Source organism: Zalophus californianus, chromosome 6, assembly GCF_009762305.2.
Source record: "Zalophus californianus isolate mZalCal1 chromosome 6, mZalCal1.pri.v2, whole genome shotgun sequence".
Taxonomy (NCBI): domain Eukaryota; kingdom Metazoa; phylum Chordata; class Mammalia; order Carnivora; family Otariidae; genus Zalophus; species Zalophus californianus.
The window spans coordinates 113,864,107-113,885,837 of NC_045600.1; the positions used below are offsets into that span (position 1 = coordinate 113,864,107).

Genomic DNA, 21,731 nt, shown 5'->3' on the forward strand with positions numbered 1-21,731 from the left:
GCTACCCGGAGTTAATGAGACAGTCTCTTGTCTTGGTATCCACTCTCTATCCCTGGACTCACTGAGGAAAGAAAAAATGGACATTCAGGCTCCTCTTCCTCACTCTAGGCCCTTTCTCCTGGGTGTGAGCATCTGCCTTTCTCTTTTCCCTCCCTAGCAGTGTGGCTTTAGGAGTATGAACCTGGCTGGCAAAAGGGTAAAAAAGCTTTTCTTTTCAAAGCACCTGCTCTCACCTTCTCCCACCAGCCAAACCAAAGGACACTTGGAGAAGCTTTAATCTCATTACATTTCAATTAGCATTCATCAAATCAAGAGCTGGAAGCTCAGGATGAGGTCAGGGCTCCCATAATTAAGAAAGTACTGGATGGGGTATATTGCACCTGAATCCCAACCGGTCTCTCCACTTTGCCTCCAGTTCTTTGGATTGGCTACTAGAGTGTTATTTAATACAATTAGGGCTATAATTTGTTATGTGTCACTGCATGCTGCAAACTTTTTTTATTTATATTTTTTAAAATAAATCCTACCACCAACGTGGGGCTCAAACCTACAACTCCAAGATCAAGAGTCACATGCTGATGTCCACAATAGCCAAACTATGGAAAGAGCCTAGATGTCCATCAACAGATAAATGGAAAAAGAAGATGTGGTGTACACACACACACACACACACACACACACACACACACACACACACACACACCATGGAATATTATGCAGCCATCAAAAAATGAAATCTTGCCATTTGCAATGACGTGGATGGAACTAGAGGGTATTATGCTAAGCAAAATAAGTCAATCAGAGAAAGACAATTATATGATCTCACTGACATGTGGAATTTGAGAAATAAGGCAGAGGATCATATGGGAAGGGAGAGAAAAATTAAACAAGACAAAACCAGAGAAGGAGACAAACCATAAAAGACTCTTAATCTCAGGACACAAACAGGGTTGCTGGAGTGGAGGGAGGTGGGTGGGATGAGGTGGCTGGGTGATGGATATTGGGGGGGTATGTGCTATGGTGAGCACTGTGAATTGTGTAAGACTGATGAATCACAGACCTGTAACCCTGAAACAAATAATACATATTAATAAAAAAAGTCACATGCTCTACCGACTGAGCCAGCCAGGCGCCCCTGCAAACTATTATCCCATCTAAGCCTCATTAACAGCCTTGTGAGAGAAGTATTTATCCCTGTTTTATAGATAAAGGAATAGACTCAAAGGGCACTATCACACAGCTAATAGATTCTTAGATTTGAGACCAGGTTTGTGTGATTCCAGAAATTGTGGGTGTTTGCCCCACCACCCCCAAAGGTAGGCTTAGATAGCTTCTCAGTGAATTCCAAAGCCCCTGCTACCTTGGGGGCAGTTCTCAGCACTCATCACCGGTATTCGTTTTCTATTGCTGCATAACAAGTTACCACAAACTAAGCAGTTTAAAACAATTCCCATCTATTATTTCCCAATTTCTGTAGGTCAGAAGTCCAGGCATGGCATGATTGGTTCTCTGTTCAGGGTTTCACAAGACTGAAATCAAGGTGTCAGTCAGGTCTGAGGTCTCATCTAGAAATCAGAGTCCTCTCCCTTGCTTGTTCAGGTGGTCGACAGAATTCAGTTCTTCACAGTTGTGGGACTGAGAGACCTTTTTTTTTTTTTTGCTGTTAGCCAAGAGCCACTCAGCTCTTACCACATGGGCCCCTCCATAGGCCCTCCCACAGTACCTCAGCTTGCCTCTTTTATTTTTTTTATTTTTATTTTTTTAAGATTTTATTTATTTATTTGACAGAGAGAGACACAGCAAGAGAGGGAACACAAGCAGGGGGAGTGGGAGTGGGAGAAGCAGGCTTCCCACTGAGCAGGGAGCCCGATGCGGGGCTCGATCCCAGGACCCTGGGATCATGACTTGAGCTGAAGGCAGACGCTTAACGACTGAGCCACCCAGGCACCCCAGCTTACCTCTTTTAAAGACCTCATCTGATTAGGTCAGGCACATCCAGGGAAACCTTTCTTTTGATTAACTCAAAGTAAACAGGTAAGTAGCCTCATTTTTTTTTTTAAGATTTTATTTATTCATGAGAGACGGAGAGAGAAAGGGAGGGAGAGAGAGAGAGAGAGAGAGAAGCAGAGGGAGAAGCAGGCTCCCAAGGAGCAGGGAGCCCGATGCGGGACTCGATCCCAGGACTCCAGGATCATGACCTGAGCCGAAGGCAGACGCTCAACCATCTGAGCCACCCAGGCGCCCAAGTAGCCTCATTTTGGAAATGATATCCCATCAGATTCACAGATTCTACCCCAATTATACAAGGTATGTACACCAGCAGGGACGAATCTTAGGGGCTGTCTTTGAATTCAACCTACCACACCACTTAGGTGGGGGGGGGGCTGCTCCTTCCCAAGTTTGCCCCCAGCTGGGCCCCCAGACCCCAGTCCATTCTGTTGCTTCTGGTGGGTCCTCCTTCCCAGAATGGTTGAGGCTAGACATCCTGGCTCTTGCCCAAGGCCATCAGGGTCTTTGGTCCCTTCCTATCATCGTCTGCCCTGAAATCCTTTTCTGTCCCTCTGGAGGAGCAGCTCCCGGGCTTCTGATGCCTTAGGGATGTCATAGCCACCAACTGATGTGCCCATCAGCTTCTGCTGCAGCCCAGAGCCTTCATCCTGGAAGAGCTGTAATGAGGCCCTTCTGATGTGTGCAGAGGGGACAAATGATGGTACCGAGGAACTTGTGAGGATAAAGACACTGTTCCACCCTGGGAATTTCTAGTAAAGGGAAGATCACAGTCCAGAAAAGCTCTTATTTTCTCCAGTGGGAATGAAGTGTGTACTGGGAAAAAGTGAATGCTGCCTGTCCAGGCTGAATTCGCCCTTGAGGCCAGTAGTCTGACTGATCCTACATTACCTTCCTTTCCTCAGGCCCTCCTTGAGCATCTCCAGTAATGATTCCACTGCTAGGGGGATAGGGGTGAATGAGAGAAGGCACCTGAGAGAATGACGTTCTTGCTGCTACTAAATTATCGCTCTGCCACATACCCTTAGGTTACTTCACTTTCTTGAGCCACTTTCCTCATCTATAAAATGAGAATAATAATGGAACCTACCCAATAGGTTATAGGGCAGATTTCATAAGAGTCCATGTAGTGCATGGAAAACATGGTCCTGGCAGGCACACGGTTAGGGCTCAATAAATGGTGACCAGAAAAAGCATTTTCCTGGGGCACCTGGGTGGCTTAGTTGGTTAAGCATCTGCCTTCAGCTCAGGTCATGATCCCAAGGTCCTGGGATTGAGCCCCACATGAGGCTCCTTGCTCCACGGGGAGCCTGCTTCTCCCTCTCCCTCTGCTCCTCCCCCTGCTTGTGCTCTCTCTCTCTCACTCTCTCTCTCTTCAATAAAATATTTTTTTAAAAAAGTATTTTGCTGTTGTAAAATTATAGTTCTTTTCCCTGGGCAGAGCAGCTTGTGATACGGGGGACAAGGCATGGAGGTGATGTGGATAAATACACCACCTTGGTTGCCTGAGAATCAGGGAGAAGGGGTGGTAGAAGGAAGCAGCCTTCAAAAGTAATCCTGTAGGGCTACCATTAGGAGGCTTGCTTTATTTATTTATTTATTTAGATTTTATTTATTTGTCAGAGAGAGAAAGAGACAGAGCACAAGCAGGGGGAGTGGCAGGCAAAGGGAGAAGCAGACTCCCCACTGAGCAAGGAACCTGATGTGGAACTCAATCCCAGGACCCGGGGATCATGACTTGAGCCGAAGGCAGATGCTTAACCAACTGAGCCACCCAGTCATCCCCATTAGGAGGCTTTAATGGTCTTTTTTCACAGTGTAGTTACTTATTTCTAGTAAGTAATTTCCTAAAATATTTCTTTTTTTTTTTTTTAAAGATTTTATTTATTTATTTGACAGAGAGAGACAGTGAGAGAGGGAACACAGGTGGGGGGAGTGAGAGAGGGAGAAGCAGGCTTCCCGCTGAGCAGAGAGCCCGATGTGGGGCTCGATCCCAGGACTCTGGGATCATGACTTGAACTGAAGGTAGACACCTAACGACTGAGCCACCCAGTCCCCCCCCAAAATATTACTTTTTAATTAGAAAATCATTGATATAAATTTTATTGAGATATGACTTACATACTATAAGATCCCCCCCTTTTGAAGTGCACAGCTCAGTTGTAATATATTCACTCTGATGTGTAGTCACTATCACTAATTCCAGCACATTTTCATCACCCCAGAAAGAGTCTCTCTACCCAATGGCACCCACCAACCCTATCCTAAACAACCACTAATCTACCTTCTGTCTCTGTGGATTTGCCTATTCCGGACATGTCATGTAAATAGAATCATACAATATGTGTTTTTTTTGTCTGGTATCTTTCACTTAGCATAATATTTTCAAGGTTCATCCATGTTGTAGCATGAATCAGTACCTCATTCTTTTTTATGGCAGACTTATACTCCATTATATGGATATATCACATTTTGTTTACCCATTCATCAGTTTATGGACATTTGAGTTGTTTCCATGTTTTGGCTGTTAGGAATAAAGCTGCTATGAACATTGTGTACATGTTTTTGTATGGACGTATGTTTTCAGTTCTTTTGGGTATACCTGTAGGAGTATCATATGGGCCAAATGGTAACTCTATGTTTAACTGTTTGAAGAATCGCCAAATTATTCCAAGGCAGCCTCTACCACTTTGCATTCCTGCCAGCAACATAATGCTGGTTGCAGTTTTTCCACATCGTTATACCTTTTTTTTTTTTTTTTTTTTAAAGAAAGAAAGCGAAGTCTTTGTAGCTGATTGAGCTGGAACCCACACCCTCAGTTTCCTTTCTGGAAACAGGCCCAGGGCAGGGAAACTCTGTGCTCTTTGTCTATTAGCTGCCTATCCCCCTCCGCCTCCCAGCTCCTGGAGCCCAGTCTCTCTCTCCCAGAACCACCTCTAAGGGGCAGCTCACGACAGTTCTTTAACAGTTAAGTTTTCTCTCCAGAAAAGGGTTCAAGTTGGCTGAAGGGAAAGAGAAGGGGATTTAATTTTATGTCTCTTCTACCAGTCTGAGTGCTGTTCTCTATATTTTAGCTCAGGGAATAGTCAACCCTGATTAACTATCAAAAATCATATGAAGATCTAGGGGCGCCTGGGTGGCTCAGTCAGTTAAAGCAGCAGCCTTTGGCTCAGGTCATGATCCTGGGGTACTGGAATCCAGACCAGTGTTGGGCTCCCTGATCAGTGGGGAGCCTTCTTCTCCCTCTGCCCCTCCCCCAGCTCATCCCCCCCTTAATCTTAATATTTAATATTCTTAAAATAAAATCTTTAAACAAAAAAAATCATGAGGATCTTTTTTTTTTATTTTAAAAAGATTTTATTTATTTGACAGAGAACAGAAGCAGGCTCCTTGATGTGGGGCTCAATCCCAGCACCCTAGGATCATGACCTGAGTCAAAGGCAGACACGTAACAGACTGAGCCACCCAGGTGCCCCCATATGAGGATCTTATTAAAATACCTATTTCCAGGTCCTTCTTAGGAGATTCTGATCCTGTTGGTTTGGAGCTCAGCCCAGGCAATCTGTATTTTTAACAAGTGTCCTAGGTTGATTCTGCTGATGAACCACGGTCGGGAAGCAAGATATTATATCCTTTATCCCACAGTAATCTGGCCCATTTTGCAGATGAAAAAGCTGAGGCTCAAAGAAGAATTAACTTGTCCCAAATCACAGCTTGACTTTCTCCAAAGTCTATATGTTCAATATGACCCCAGGCATTGTATTTGGTAGCACAGACCTGCAGAGTAGGGAGCCTCTCACAATGTAGGACTGGAAATTCTGGTAACAAGGACCTTGGCAAACACCCTACATTCCTCTTCCTTGTTTCCACTGAACGTGGTGAGAATACATATTGTATTTGATTCAGGTGTTGTAACAAAATACCACAGGCTGGGTGACTTAAAACAACAGAAATTTATTTTCTCACAGGTCTGGAAGTTTGAAATCGAAAATCAAGATACCAGCAGGACCATGTTCTCTCTGAAGGATCTAGGGAAGAATCTGTTCCATGCATTTTTCTTAGCTTCTATTGTTTGCTGGCAATCCTTGGCATTCCTTGGTTCGCAGCCCGTAACTCCAATCTCTGTCTCCATCCTCCTGTGTTGTTCTTCTGTGTGTCTTGTCTTCTCTTTTTTAAGGACACCAGTCATACTAGGTTAAGGACCTACCCTACTTCAGTATGACCTCTTCTTACATATTAATTACATCTGCAAAGATCCTGTTTCAAAATAAGGTCACATTCACAGGTACCAGAGTTAGGGCTTCAACATACCTTTTGGGGGGACACACTTCAACCCACAATATCTATGATAATCAGCAGGTGTGACACAAAACCCGAATCCTCATGCTGGACATACAAATCCAATCACTATGGTGGTGCTTCCTTTCTAAAAGCAGGTAGAACCTAAGGCCTAGATGGGAAGAGAAGCTTGGTGGACACAGGGGAAGATTTGGCCACCATCCTTCACAGTTAAGGACTTTGATGTGGCATCAGAATAGTTCATAAATCTGGCTCAACCAGACTTTATTCATTCAGTCAACAGCTCTGTGGGCTTCCTATGTGCCAAGAGCTGGGTGGGGAGCAAGGCAGGCAGGATCCATTCAATCACAGCTTCTCGTTATTGGGGTGACTGACAACCAGAGGACCACACTAATGAGGGCACAATTACAAACTAAGATCTGTGCTCCAGGAAGAAACCTGGTGTCACCAAGGAGACCCTCCCGTGGCTATATTTTCTCCTTCCCTCCCTTCCTCCTTTCCCTTTCCCTCCCTCCCTTGCTTTTATCAATTATCCTTCTCTTGGGAGACCTGGAGGTGTTGCAACATCTCAGTGAAATAGAGGGGACTAGAGCATCCCTAGCAGTGTGGGCATAGCAACAGCCCAAAGTGCAGGATTAATGGGGTAGAGGCTGGGAGATGGCGGGGTGAGGAGGTTCCTGTTAAGGGATAAGGGTGGGAGAGTATCTTACTCAGGTTTTTTCCCTACTGTGCAGTGAACATGCCTGGCAGATTCATAGCCAATGGACAACAGCTTCTAAAGCTTTTACCAATTTGAAACTGTGGACCTCCTCCCCTCCCAAGGCTTTATTGTTTGGCCCTTACATAGCATGTCCCCTGGGATGCCAAGAAAGCAAGCCAAGCCCTGGCCAGGTAGGGTTAATGCCGCAAGGAGAAGCCCCACTCTGATCTGGCTGTAATGGCAGTGAAATCCTACCTAGCCTGGGTGGCTCTCAAATCTGTCTCCATCTCCCTCCCTACTACCACAGTTCCATGGTCCCATTGATGAAGGATAGTTGGAAGGCAGGTAGGCAGGGACAAGCCCCCTGCCCCCCAAGAGGAAACCATCCTTGAAAGGATCTTACACCACCCTGGAAGGAGCCCTCCACCCTTTCCCATGTGATAGGTAGATGACAAAAACCTGATTGGATGACAGGCGCAGGGAAGGTTCATCAGATGAAAACAGCCCCCGCTAACAAGCCCATAAAACCCCCTAGACTTAGAAACTCCAGTGGCAACTCTCTTGGGTCCTGTCCCTCTTTGGGAGCTTTGTACTGTCTCTCAATAAAGCTGCTTTTCTGCCCACCACTCTGCCTGATCTACCTCTTCATTCTTCAAAGTGGCGTGACCAAGAACCACCGCACTGAAGAAAAAGAAATCCTGTAACACCATCTCTTACCTCCTTGTATCCTCGGGGATCCACTCAGGCCCCTTCCAATCCACCACCCACTTACACACTTACAGATGCCAATCAGACTGGGGCACTCCCTGGCTCCCACCGGCCTCCCACTTACTTCAGGGAGGCTTCCAGGACCTGGCTCCAACAGGGTACTCCAGCCCCACCTGCCTCTCGCCAGGTATCCTTCAGATGCTTATGGCTGCTGCAACACCAGGCACAGCAACACCTCTCTGCGCTCTGCCGGGAACTGCCTGTCCAGTCCTGTTCTGCTGGCTTCTGATCCTCGGGGAACCACCTCCATCAGCACCTCTGGGTGCATTAAGTGCCCCTTCTCAGAGCTCTCACCTTCTCCCACTATCATTGCATTGTGTTGTAACTTTCTTTACTTTCTTGCCACTAACTGGGACATCCTTGAGCAGGAACAATGTCCGATTCTACTGTGATCTCCCACCCCCCACCACCCCGCCCCACCGTGTGCCTAGACTAGGATCTGGCACAACAACAACGGCCCTGCTAGAGATCCACTGCCCATCTGACCACGAGCTCCGGCCTTGGATTATATATACATTTATATTCCCAAATGGATTTTGATCGTGTGACCTGACAATTTTGTGAGTGTGAGCCTTCACTGCCACCCCTAGCCTGCAAGTGCCCCAAGACAGGGCCCAGAAAGCTCTTGGATAGAGGTCACTATTGGAATGATGGGGTCTCACAGAGCAGCTTCTGCTCCCTCCCATTCTGCCCGTAGTCAGTGAGCCATCTCTGAGGTGCTCCTGTAGCCACCCCCCCACCTCACTTATTCCAACACATCTCAGGTTCCCACCTCAGTCTTGGGGGTGGGGGTGGATAGGGATATTGGTCACCTTCCTTTGGAGCCTGCTCCTGGGTCAGTAGGGCCAGAGGATCAGTAAGGCAAGGGTAGGGTGCTCATGGGTGCTGGATTCCACTGGCACCATGAGCACCTATCAAAAACCTGGGCACTCAACCTGTTGGGGTGAAGTGGGGGTGCAGAAAGGAAAGTGTTTCATAACCTGCCTTCTGGCATGGGAGGTGGAAGCTCAGCCCATCAGGGCAGGTTAATGCTCTGAAGGTGGGGAAACAAGCCCTTCTCCTCCCCATACTGCAGGATCAATTTCTAGGCAGGAAAGGGACTTAATCTGTTCCCTACCATCAAGAAAAGAAAGCCTCTGCAGCCTCCCCTGACAAGCTGCTGCTTGCATGGTCCTGCTGACAGGGCAATCAGGACTTCAGATCCTGGTTCTGGAAAGTTGGCCCTTTTCCAGAACCAAGATGTCTTCTGTAAGCATCTACCATGCAGGACCTCTTCCGAGTTTTATCATTTGCTTCAGATGCACAAGCCCAGGACCAATCCAGGGCACCTTAGCTGTCAGGATAGTGCGTTTTTCTGGCGCCTGGGTGGCACAGTCATTAAGCGTCTGCCTTCGGCTCAGGTCATGATCCTGGGGTTCTGGAATCGAGACCCGCATCAGGCTCCCTGCTCCGCAGGAAGCCTGCTTCTCCCTCTCCCACTCCCCCTGCTCGTGTTTCCTCTCTCACGGTCTCTCTCTGTTAAATAAATAAAATATTTTTTTTAAAAAAAAAAGGATAGTGCATTTTTTCCAACCTTCTTGGACCACCTGTGAGAGTCGGACAAGCACACATAAACCCCTTGGCCCTTCGCAGGGACTCATCAAGAACAAGAAACTGGGGAGGGCAAACAGTGCCAGAGTCTGGATGACAGGGCTCACTAATCCAAAGCTCAAGGGGATATGGGTAGGGGAGAACTCCCTAAAGAGCCCCTCCTGTCAGCTGCCGAAACTCACCTCTTGTCGCTGGAAGGATTTATTTCAGGGTTCTGCTAGCAAAGTGACTTACATTCTTTCCCATCTCCTTTCAGAGGTGCTGTTGAGTTGCACGTGGTAGGGTGAGATCCTGGGGCTAGGTGCCCCCCTGGCTCCCCCCCACCCTTACCCGCTAGAGTCCTTCTAGCACACAGCACTCCTCCCCCACCCCCAGCCCCAGCTGACTTGGACAAAGAGGCTTATGAGGCTGTTATCTCTCAACAGACAGCTGTGCAGGGCCGGAGGCTGCAGCTTATCAGAGAGCCTGCAGTGATTCACAGCCCAAGTTCCAGCTTCTCTGCTGAATAGTAATTTCCAGCAGTGGATTTGTGCTCAATCTCTCTCCTCCCCCTCTCCCAAGGGTGTGCTGTCCTTTCTGAGAGAGAGAGAGCAGTGAAGGGGAGATCCTATGGATGGTGAGGGGTTTTGTGCCAGCTTTCTGGATACGGCTGTCAATTGGCAGGAGGCTGCAGGTTTAGGGAGCCCAGTGGGGTGTGCCTCCCTTGGCAGTGACCCCCAGGAGAGTTCATTGGTGCATGCCTTCCTTCCCTCCCAGAAAAGCAATGTGCTCCTCCCTTTCCCTCAGTGGTAATGCACCAGGGGACAAAGGCCCCCTCTGGCCACAAGCCCCTGAGGCCAGAGCCAGACAGGGAAGGCTGGGAGAGGGAGAAGCCAGGGACTGGGCAATGTGCCTCTGGTTCCAGTTGGAAGCTGTCCGGTCTCTGTGCCTGACCCTGAAGATTCCAAAGGCCAAGGACTCCAGGCTGGAGGGGACTGAGACACAAGGGGGCAGGCCAAAGCAGTTTCCACATAGGTTAAGTGCTAAGGAAGAAACCTGGGGCCAGAGCCATTTTTGTGTGTTTTACTGGAAGCAGGACTCCAGCTCTGAGACTCAGGGGAGAAGGCAAAGAGCGTTCTGGGTCTCTCCTTCTGGGCCAGTGCGGAAGGGACTGTCCCTGCACCATGATCTCAGGATGCTCCTTAACAGCACGATAAGGAAAACTAGAAAGGAAGTGGTCTCCCGGGGTGAGAGGCAGAATAGAACAGCCCCCTCCCCAACTCAGACTCCCTTGCCTTCAAGCAGTCTGTTTCTCACCCCTTGCCCTCAGCCGCCAATAGTGGAGGTGATTCCAGGAGCTCTCCTCTGGTTACACACTGGGGGGGAGGTGCTCCCCTCATGAACACTGGATGCCTTTAACCCTTGGGGGTCCTGAGCAAGGCTCAAGAGTCCTACTGCCAACCACTCCCTCCCTGAAGAAGGTTCCAGTATGGCTCAGAAAAGCTGAAGGTGGAGTTCTGCGTCTTCAGGCAACACAAGTGGTGGAATGAAGCTTCCCTGGGGTCACTCTCTTGTTGCGTTGGGGTCCATGCTGACCATCTGAGGAGCTATGTCCAGAGCACCGAGGCGTGAAAGGCTGGAGATGTGTCTCAAGGTCGAGGCGCCGGGGGTGAGATCCAGAGCGTCTACGTGGCCCAGACCCACGAGCTCTCAGGCCATCCGCTCCTCTTCCGCAGCGCTTGGCCCAGGCTGTAACCGCTTCGCAGAGCCTTCTCCAGTCGCGGGTTCCCCTAGGCTCCTCTTGGATGTCGGTGCAGTTGGCTGGGACGAGGGTCCAGGATGGGAGTTCGGGGGCTGGTAACCGGGTTGGCACGGATCCAGTGCATCCTTGGAAAGTAGGATGGCGAGGCTGGGCACGTTCTTAAGTACACTGAGACTGGCGGCCGGCTCGCCAGGCTTCTGACCCGGTGTGGGCCCAGGCGGTAGGCTCTGCCACACTTCGCGCACGCTCCGGTAGCGCAGCCGCGTGACCTGATGCAGGCCCGCCAGGCGGCGCTTGAGGATCTCCGCGCACGTGACGGTTTTGGTGGTGGCCCGACCGCAGCCGCTGAAGACGATGGCGCGCGTGGCTGGCTGCGCCATGCTGGCGGTAGCGAAAGCCAGCAGGTTCCGGATCTTGCTGCCCTCTTTGACTCGCATGTGCACGGCGCCCGGCGCAAGGTCCGCGAAGGGACTGGAGCCCGGGCCGCCCCCCTCGGCCCCACCCCCCACCGGCGCCTCCTCCGAGCGCACCTTACGGAAGTTCTCCATGCGCCGTCGTTGCCCGGCCCGCGGGGACGCGGGCTTCGCATGGGGCCGCCTTAGCCCTGGGGCTGCATGGCCGCCGGTCGCGCCTGGCAAGGGCGGGCAGGGGTAAGGGTGCGGGAGCGGCGTGGACGCTGGCGGGCTGGGACGGCGCGATCCTCCGCTCCGACTTCACTCCAGTGGGCGCTGCTCTACGCAGCGCTCTCGGCGCCGGGTGCTCCGCGCCTTTAGCGGAGGCCCCGCCTGGGAGCCTGGGAGCCCCCGCCCCTACCGCCAGGCTCCGCCCCTAACTCGGCTCGGCCCGCCCGCGCCCTGCCTTCGGCCGCCTACAGGATCCAGTCCCGAGTCTAGACACAGGGGCAAGGGAGCGGTGCGCACAGGGGGTGACCTGCCGGGAGAAGTTCCTCCTTAATTGCTATCTGCCGTCCCTGAGCCAATCCTCATAAACGGGCGACCTAAATAAAAACTGTGTTTGCGATGCAAAAGCCGCTTCAAGCCGGGTCCTCGAGCCCTTGCGCGTTCCAACGGAAGGCCGCCCCTTGTCCCCTCCCAAGGAGGGCTTTCCGAGAGGCCTGCTGGAGCCTCTTTCCCTCACTCCTCAGGGGAACCCTCCCACTCCGTCCCTCCCGCGCCCGAGCCGCTCTTCTCGCCTCAAGGACAGCCTGTGCACGGTCAGCAGAGTGCGGAGGCGCTGGCTGCCGCTGCGCTCCGCGCTGCCCTCGGACGACTACGTCGCGGCGTGGTCCTCGCAGGGCGGCGGGAGACTGAGGCCTCAGCTCGCCGCGCCTGACCGGAGCTGGAGGCTCCCGGACCCCCGTACACTCCTGGGCCAGGCTGTCCCTGAGGCGAATGGAAAGAGAACAAGGAGAACCCTTCCCAAGGGGAGTTAAGCTCCCTCCACCCATGGAGTGGCCACTATTAGAGCTGCATGCTTTAGGGTAAGCCAGGCACTGTCCCCTGGTAACGCGGATCCCCCTTCTTCCCAGGTGGAACTCGTTGTCAGTCAGCCTTGGCCCCCTGAGACCCAGTGAGGTAAAAAGGAGGCTGGATGAAGGCAGGTTCTGAGGGGGAGAAGGGAGGAAGGTGGTAAATTGAAGCCTCGGGGGCGTTATGAAGCTACTGGGAACGCCACCGGACTGGGAGGGTGGCCCGGACATCCTGCGGAGAGAGGTGGACGGTGAGGGTGAGGCTGGGGTTGAAGGGCTGATGATGGGAGGGAAGTTAGAAGGAGGTGGACCCTCCCAGAACTGCCCTAGGGCTTCGCCCTTCACCCTTCCACGCCCCTCGCGCAAGCGCACGGTCTGACAGAGGGAGCGGTGCCGACGTGATCCGGGTGGGGGTGCCTAGCACCGGGCGGGGCGGGGAGGTGCAGGGAGAGCTGCAGGGCGCGGGAAACCTGAAAGTACGGGCGGCCTGACAGTGCCTGGGGGGAGCTGGGTCCCAGTCCTGAGACGGGGCTGCCGGGGTGCCCCTCTCCCTTCTCCCAGCTGTTGTGGCCTCCTCGGCATCTTGTTTGTCCTAGCTCTCGGCCCCTGCTGTTCAGAACCCCGGCTAACCCCATTACCGCCCTTTGGGAGGAGCTGGTGGACTTTGCGCCCCAACGTCTGAGTGACCGACTCGGTCCGGGATCTCCTGCCCGCACGCTAGGCTCAGGGGCCCTCGGGGTCCTGTTCCGTTTGGATCCGGGACTTCGGCTCTGCCCCAGCTCCCGCGGGCCTCACGAGGAACAGCCACAGTAGCGGAGGCACAGCGGCCTTGAGAGAACACAAAGACTGCAGCGCGTGGCGGGGCGCAGGGAACCTCACATTCCGTAAGACCGAGATAGTTGTGGGACTTAAAGGGCAGCAGTTTCGGCTAGGCCTGGGAAAAAGTCCTGGAGCGGGTGGGATCTACGTTAGAACGGGTTGGTTAGGGAAGAAGCGAGCTCTCCACCAGCAGGAGTATGCAAGCCTAGGCCGAACCTTCACTTGGCAGGGATATAGGCCGGGTATGCAATTTGGTGGAAGGGGCCTGGGAGCTCCCGGTTTGCGTCCGGTTAGCACGCGGCTGTTCTGCGGCCGCCTGGGTTGGCTCTCGAAGCCCCCCCCCTCCCGCCCCTTCTCCTACCTCCAGCTGTAGAACACTCGGATTCACTTCGCTCCCCAGGGAAGGGAGAGCGCGGAAAAGGCCCAAATTCCCTCCCGGCTCCCCTGCCCTTCCCCGCTCCCTCTGCAGCACTTAAAATGTAAATGTACATCGTGATTAGCCGCCGGGTCGCTAATTACCGCTGAAGCCATTCATTACCCTGTCAGCGCGCGTCCCAGCCTGCCGGCTGTGCGCTCCAGCTGGGCAGTGGGGGTAGAGGGAGGGCGGGAAGGTTCGAGGAGTGGGGCAACTGTGAGTAAGGATGAGGAGATTGGCTGGGAGGAAGCGGGGGCGGAAGAGGGGCTAGTGGGGGTGAAAAAACGGGTGGGCGGTGATGTACCGGGGCGAGGCAGGAAGGAGGGAGAAATGCGCAGGCAGCTAGGATTGGGGACGGAGCGAGGATACTCGCGGGGGAGGGGAGGGGCGAGGTGAGAGAACAAACAGGGACAAGGAGGGGGGCGAAGGGAGAATACGCGGGGAGGCGGCTAGGAACCCCAGAGAAGGGGCGAACGCGGTTGGGAGGGGAGTAGAGGGCTCGACTCTGGGAAGGTGGGCAAGTACATTTGCGTCTGGGTGGCGCAGACCCCGCGACGGTTAGAAACGTGGAAAGACAGTCAAGGCTTTCTGTTAAAAGAGCTGGGTAGGGCCACAAGTATTTTTTTTTTTAAGGCGCGCAGGTGGGGGGAGGATCTATTTCCATATGTGTGCGTTTGTAGATGTAAATGTATTTTTAAAATATCTTTAAGAAAAGAGCATACTGCATCTGTTACCTCTGAGGCAGCATCCAGTTTTTGTGAGCCTCTTTAAGAAAAGAACTACTGAATACAGAATTAAGCACAGAGCCTTGGAACAGCCTGTGTACATGAGGTACTGACCTTGGAGCCTGAACTTCATTACCGCCTTTTCGCTTCTATGTGACCTTGGGCAATTTACTTAGTTCCTGTGCCTTGGTTTTCTCAGCTGTGAAATGGGGCTGACATAGGAACCGGTCTCCTAAACTGGTTGTGAGACACATAGCAGTCTTAGAAACTTGGCTGGCAAATTCTCAGGAAATGTTGGCTAATATTTTTCACATATTATTGGAGATTTTAAAAGATTTTGAAGGGAGGTGAGGGGGAAAGAAAGCTAGTGAAAGGAAAGGAAAATGGGCAAAGCCTTGGCAAAAGCAGTTTTCCCAATATGGTAGGGACTAGTTAGTGGCAGCTTAGACTCCTTTCACTCTCAGAGGAGGTGGTAGGGTGGCTGGGCTGGAGCACCAGTCCCTCAAATGATTTGAGCTGCCTATTAAAAGTGTGAGTTGATTTTGGGGAGAGCAGGGGTTCCTACAGTGGGGAAGATATATTGGTTATCTATTGCTGCATAAAAAATTATCCCCCAAAGTCAGCAGGTTGAAACAAAAAATTCATATCTTACAGTTTCTGAGGGCTACAGACCCAAGAGCAGCTTATAAGGGTGGTTCTAGCTCAGGGCCTTTCCTGAGGGTGCAGCCAAGATGTCTGCTGGGTCTGGCGGATCTGCTCCCCTTCTTACTCACATGTTGGTTAGAGACCTCAGTTCCTTATCACATTGGATGTTTCCATAGATGTGTTCATGACATAACAGTGGGCTTCCCCCAGAGCAAGTGATGAGAAAGAGAGAAAGAGAAAATGAGCAGGAAGCCACAATACATTTTGTAGTCCATCTTCCTCTGAAGAGGAATTAGGTTCTACTTCTTGAAGGGAGCAGTGTCAAAAAATTTGTAGATATTTCAAAACCACAGCAGAAGGGGAGTATTTGGGAGGCAAATTTAGGAGGAGAGGCAATCAGGAATCAACATATTGAAGCAAATATGTGGAAAGACCTTGAATCAGGAAAGCCAAATTTATTTCCTGGCATACAGAGAGCACTTAATAAATGTTTTTGTTGTTGTTGTTGTTTTTTAAGATTATTTATTTGAGAGAGAGCATGCATGCTAGGGTGTGAGGTGGGGGGGTAGGGAGTGGGGCAGAGACAGAGAATCCCTAAGCAGACTCCGCCCTGAGCACAGGGCCCAAAGCAGGGCTCCATCTCAAGATCATGAGATCATGACCTGAGCTAAAACCAAGAGCTGGACGCTTAACCCACTGAGCCACCCAGAAGCGCCAATAAATATTTGCTAAACAGCTGCATGAATGACAACTGTTCTAAGATTGTTTTCAAGTCCTTGGTCATTGAGCATAAGTGCAGTCACCAATTTACAGGGCTTTCTTGAAGGCTGAGTAGGGTTATAGCTATCAGAGCTCCTTGTAAATTTAACACTGCTAGGCAATGAAGCTTGGTGGGGGAACATGGCCTGGGAGAGAGCAAGAGCTCAGTCATGGAGGAGTCCCTGCCCAGGCCTGACATCTCTTCTCGCAGACTGAGTCCCAGGCCCTAGGGAGGTGCTCTGATTCTAGCTCCCCATCTCTGTCCCCACCAGCCCAGCCTCCTCACCATGTCTCACTTCCAGTTACTCCTTTTGCCAGGAGCCAGCCAGGACAGGGCCCATGAGTCCTAACACCAGCCAAGCTTCAGCCTTGAGGCGGCTCCTTCTCCTGTGCTGGCTCTGGCCCCAGAGATGGAAAATAGGGGTTTGCAGTGTAGACCCAGTGGGCCAGCAACCTTGCATGAAATTCAAGTGCTTTCCTACCATCAGCCCAAGTCACCTGAGTCCCAAGAGGAAGAAGAGGAGAGGGGATATGTGGGGCCTAGAATGAGTGAGGAGACAGAACTGTAAGAGGGGGAAGGAGAAGCAAAAAGCCATCAGAGCTCCTCCTCCATCTCCGCAAGAAATGGGTGTTGCCACAACCCCCCATCTTCCGGCCAGACACCAGAGACAGGTGTAGTAAAAAGCTACTCACCTGGGCAAAGTTAGAGTTCCCAGGAGAGTTCTGGTCCCCAAAAGACTTTCTAAGAGCCTTCTGTGATTCCTGAAATTTCCTATTGCTTCCACTTTTGGATCAGCTTTGCACTCAGAAGATAAGATTATACTTCTAAATCTAAGGTGGGATTTGACCTAAAACCAAAGAAACAGGATGTTTGAGAACTTTGGGGTGGGAGGAAGGTATAGAGCTGATAAGGAGAGGGAATAGTTATCAATTATAGCTGGCATTTACTTAGCACTTACTATGTGCCAAGCATTGCACTCACCATGTACTAACTCATTCATACAAACACTATTTAATAGCTGCCACCCATTTCATAAGTAAGGTAGAGCCAGATCCAAAGTCAGATAGCCTGTCTTCAGCATCTGTTCTTTTTTTTTTTTTTCTTTAAGTGAGAGAGAGGAGCACGCATGCAAGCCTGGGGGGTGCAGAGGGAGAGAGAGAATCTTAAGCAGGCACTATGCTTAGCACGAGCCCCATGCAGGGCTCAATCTCACAACCCTGAGATCATGAGTAAGCTGAATCAAGAGTTGGATGCTCAACCAACTGAGCCACCCAGGTGCACCCCAAATCTGTTCTTAATCCTGGCACTAGCCCCCCTAGAGGAGGAAGGGGCAGCAGGGTGAAAGGCATCAGCTATAGGCCTCTCTAGTTATCTGGAACAAAGGTCCTGGGACTCCAGGGTAGAGTTCGGCTCTGCCAGTGCTTACCTGGGATAGGGGGCACCAGGGCTGCTCTGACCTGGGGCAGAGTGCTTAGTTTATGCCTTCCCAGAATTAAAACTATCCTTCAGGGGTGTCCTGAGTTTTTTGACAAGTTATAAAATGCTTGCCCATCCAACACCCAGAAGCAGCTAGTGGGGTGGTTAAGAATATGGACTCTGGAGCCCATGGCCTGACTTTGCATCCTAGCTCTGCCACTTGCTACCTGTGCCCTTGGTCAAGCTTTGGAACTGCTCCGTGCCTCAGTTTCCTCTCCTGTTAAATGGAAATGGTGATGTAAGTGCTTACCTCCTGGTTATCCCCCCCAGTACTGCCATTGGATCATCACTCCCACTTTTCGGAGACAAGCTTGCCCTTGCCCATTCAGCTACTGAGCAATAAAGCTTGTGGGCAAACAGAGGGTGGGGTAAAAAAAAAAAATAGGCAGAACAGAATGTTAACCTCCTTGAGGCCACCAGAGCTGTTGGGCCCCAGCTGTTTGTTGACAGGCAGGGATGCAGGCCCAGTGGTTTTATTTTGCTCGTGTGTGATTTAACAGTTTTGGCTTTGTTTCAGTGGGAGTGGCTATATCAGCTTTTCTGAATGTTACATATAGCGACAGTCTTTCTCCCATCACATCCTGTTGGAGTCAGGCTTATGAAGAACTGTGTCATTTTGTTCCTGTAGAGCCACATAGGGCCTGGAGCACTGGGAAGCAGCCAGGAAACAGTTCTCTCTTCCCTGGATCACCTCTCTTCCTGGCAATTGCCCCTTCCCTACCTCTCTATGGTGGTGAGACTAGAAACAGGTCTTTTTACATAACACCCCTATCACCCCATCCCCCATCCTACCAGTCCAGAACAGAGCCCCCATATCAAGCTGGATGAATTGGGGCTCCTTCCAGTTCAGGTTGCTACTTGGTCAAATCCCCTTTATGGCCATGAGAATTCCCTGTTACCACCAGGTAATTCATTATGTCTTTCCTTCTTTTGAGGAAAAGATGAAGTTAACCAAGTGTGCCTGCCATCTATTGTTCTGAAGTAAGTCACAAGGTACACTGTACATACTGTCCCAGAAGATAAATTGTATATATTTCAACAAGGGAAAGAACATGTTTTGTTTGCAGAATTTCTGGGAGGACTCTCTCTGCCTAGAAATTATGTGTATTTGCTGATTAAAGATCTTCCTGGTGAACCTGCCTTGGAATAGGTAATAGAGTTATGAGTGGATGTCACGAGCCCCCATCATTCCTGCCTCCAGGAGAAGTCATGGAGAGAGGCAGATCTCTGAAGTAGTTATCTTTTTTTTTTTTTTAAGATTTATTTATTTGACACACAGAGAGAGAGCACACAAGCAGGGGGAGCGGCAGGCAGAGGGAGAAGCAGGTTTCCTGCTGAGCAAGGAGCCTGATGTGAGGCTTGATCCCAGGACCCTGGGATCAGGACCTGAGTTTTGAAGGCAGACGCCCAACTGACTGAGCCATCCAGGCACCCCAGTAGTTGTCTTTTGTGCCCACATATCTTCATTGTGGGTTGGGGATGCACACCTTTCAGATTCTGCCCTGAAGTCCAGCTGTTTTCAAGAAAACATGTTAAAACATTTCATAGTTTTGCATGACAGTTTCATGTTTTAAAATGTTAACCTGTTTCAGGTCCCTACTGCTGGGTAACAAATCACCTTTAAAACGTCATGGCTGGGGGCACCTGGGTGGCTCAGTCGTTAGGCATCTGCCTTCAGCTTGGGTCATGATCCCGGGGTCCTGGGATCGAGCCCCTCGTCGGGCTCCCTGCTCGGCAGGAAGCCTGCTTCTCCCTCTCCCGCTCCCCCTGCTTGTGTTCCCTCTCTCACTGTGTCTCTCTCTGTCAAATAAATAAATGGAATCTTAAAAAAAAAAATTCATGGCTGGGAGCGCCTGGGTGACTCAGTTGGTTAAGTGTCTGCCTTCGGCTCAGGTAATGATCCTGGGGTCCTGGGATCGAGCCCCACATCAGGTTCTCTGCTCAGCGGGGAGCCTGCTTCTCCTTCTCCTGCTCCCCATGCTTGTGTTCTCTCTGTCAGATAAATAAAATCTTTAAAAAACAACAACAAAAAAACACATCATGGCTACAAGTAATAGTTTGTTATTTCCAATGCCTCTGTAGTTTGGCTGGACTCTGCTGGGCAGTTCTTCCATACCACATGGTGTTGGCTGGGGTCACTCCTTTGCATTCAGCTGGGAGCTTGACTAGGGCAGGAACACTCAAGGTGGCTCCATTTACATGTCTGGTGCTTGAGCTGGGCTGGTTGGAACAGCTGGTGCTGCTGGCTGCGCTTTTTTCCACAAACTTATTTCTTGAGTGACTTGATCCCCAAAAGATGAAAATGGGGGCTGCAATGCCTCAGAAGGCTTAGGTCTTAAAGTCACACATTATTACTTCCCCTGCATTCTGTTGGTCAAACCAAGATAAATATCCAGTCCAGATTCTAGTAGGAGGGAAATAAGCTGCACCTCTTGGTGGAAGGTCTGACCTGTATATACAGGCATGGGAGTCTTTATAGAGTTGGTAACCATTCTATGGATAGTCTACCACATCAACTAAGTCATGCTTTAAAACACACATATCTTCAGGTGGCTTAGGGTTGCAGTTTCTACTTGAAACTTTTAAGGAATTCACCTGGAAATCCTTTATGACCAGGACTTTTTTATGGCAGGAGGAAAGGGTGGGGCATAGCCAGGGAAGCAGACCCTGGGCTTTCTCTTGTGTTTATGTGGTCTCTGTTCATTGGAGAAGAACGTCAAGAACTAGGCACTGCCCCTGCCAGACTATTATCACTTCCTTTTTTTTTTTTTTTTAAGATTTTATTTATTTATTTGACAGAGAGAGAGAGAGCGCAAGCATGGGGAGCAGGAGAGGGAGAAGCAGGCTCCCCGATGAGCAGGGAGCCCGATGCGGGGCTCAATCAACCCCAGGTCTCTGGGATCATGACCTGAGCCAAAGGCAGACGCTTAACCATCTGAGCCACCCAGGCGCTCTTTATTACTTCCTTCTTATTAACTTGCTTTTGGGACTGCTTCCATCCATCAGCCTGAACCCCAAAGCTGCCCAGTCATAACCTGGAGGGAAGAAGGCGGAGTGATTGCTGAGATCTTTCTTGATGCCTTAGTGGGATCACCACCTTTGACTTTAGCCTAATAAATCATTGCAGGATTTTAATCAGGCCTATATTGATTAGATTAGTACTTTGGAAAGGTCACATAGAATGCCAAGAGAACTCTGTTCTAGTTACCAATTGCCGCATAACAAATTATTCAAAATTCAGTAATGTAAAACAATCATTTGTTATGCTTACAGATTCTGTAGGTTCGGAATTTAAGCAGGGCATTTCGAGGATGGCTTGTCTCTTTTTCCATGAGACAAGCTGGAGAACTTGAAGGCTGGGGACTGAAAGTTTATTCACTTGCTTGTCTCTTGGTTCTTGCTGGCTGTCAGCTGAAAGCCTCAGATCTCCATATGGCCCTCTCCATGTGGTCTTTCTGCTTGGATTAGTTTGGGCATCCTCACAGCATGGTGACTGGATTCCAGGGTGAGCACCCAATGACAGAGAGAGAACCAGGCATAAACCAGATTATGCTTTATGACCTAGCCTTGGGTGTCACAGTGTCACTTCCGCCACATTCTGTTTATCAAGGAAGTCACTAAGCCCTTGCCCAAGTTCAAGGGGAAAGGAAGTACACTTCTTGATGGGGAATGGCAACATTCTGGGAGAGCATGTGGGGCTAGAAATATTGCTGTGACCATATTTGGGGAATATAACCTGCTGCAGCCTCAAAGAGAGACATGGATTCAGTGAAATTATCACTACCCCTTGAAAGTATACCCAGAATCTGAGCACCCCTCCCTTCTCTGGCCTCATCTCTCACTCTTCTCAGTGCTTCCATTCAAGCCTCACCAGCTTCCTCGCTTTTCCTCAAACACGGTGAACATACCTTGCCTCCTTCGGCCTGGAAGGCGCATCCCCCCGACTCTGTCTCATAGTCTTCAGGCTCTGCTCAAATGTCACCTTTTCCAAGAGACCTCCCTGACCACCCTAAAATAACACTCCTCCCTCTTCAATCTCTGTTCCCTTTTCTGGTTTTATTTTTCTTCATGGCAGTTATTATCACCTGACATAACCATATTTGTTTATTGTTTACTTTTCTTCTCATTAGAATATAGGCTCTGTGAGGGCAGGGACTTTGTTCTATTCCCAGCTGCATCTCCAGCACCCAAGAACAGTGTCTGATACTCAGTGCACAGTATTTGTTGAATGAATGAATGATGGGCTTCTTTGAGTGTGAAAAGTCAGCATCCCACTCCCAGGACATAGTCTAGAACAGTGAGTGGTTCTTAAAGTGGG

General features: G+C 50.3%; 2 protein-coding genes and 1 long non-coding RNA gene across 6 annotated transcripts in view; 1 reads left to right on the forward strand and 2 right to left on the reverse strand.

The window, feature by feature from the left end:
- Positions 1–5,941: 5,941 nt before the first annotated feature.
- Positions 5,942–11,895, reverse strand: RPP25 (ribonuclease P and MRP subunit p25). 3 transcript variants are annotated; one of them, XM_027571962.2, is made up of 2 exons: positions 9,547–11,895; positions 5,942–6,264 (listed from the first exon to the last, which is right to left on the reverse strand). In XM_027571962.2, the coding sequence occupies exon 1, from the start codon at positions 11,651–11,653 to the stop codon at positions 11,054–11,056; it is 600 nt and encodes a 199-aa protein (XP_027427763.1). In that variant the 5' UTR covers positions 11,654–11,895; the 3' UTR covers positions 5,942–6,264; positions 9,547–11,053. The 3 variants fall into 3 exon arrangements, with proteins under 3 accessions (XP_027427763.1, XP_027427761.1, XP_027427762.1); XM_027571960.2 differs by having other exon boundaries at positions 5,942–9,191; XM_027571961.2 differs by having other exon boundaries at positions 8,892–11,895.
- Positions 11,896–12,348: 453 nt separating this feature from the next.
- The window catches only part of SCAMP5 (secretory carrier membrane protein 5), a 36,659-nt gene continuing 27,276 nt past the window's right edge, over positions 12,349–21,731 (forward strand). The window contains exon 1 of one of the 2 annotated variants that reach the window (XM_027572072.2): positions 12,349–12,585. The gene's annotated coding sequence lies outside the window, so the exon portion shown is untranslated. Of the gene's footprint in view, positions 12,586–13,405; positions 13,458–21,731 lie in introns of those variants that run through there. The other variant, XM_027572073.2, reaches the window with a different exon arrangement.
- LOC113910183 lies at positions 15,206–20,911 on the reverse strand. Its single transcript, XR_003515946.1, has 3 exons — positions 20,685–20,911; positions 16,630–16,784; positions 15,206–15,377 (listed from the first exon to the last, which is right to left on the reverse strand). It is a non-coding gene; the product is annotated as an uncharacterized LOC113910183 (long non-coding RNA).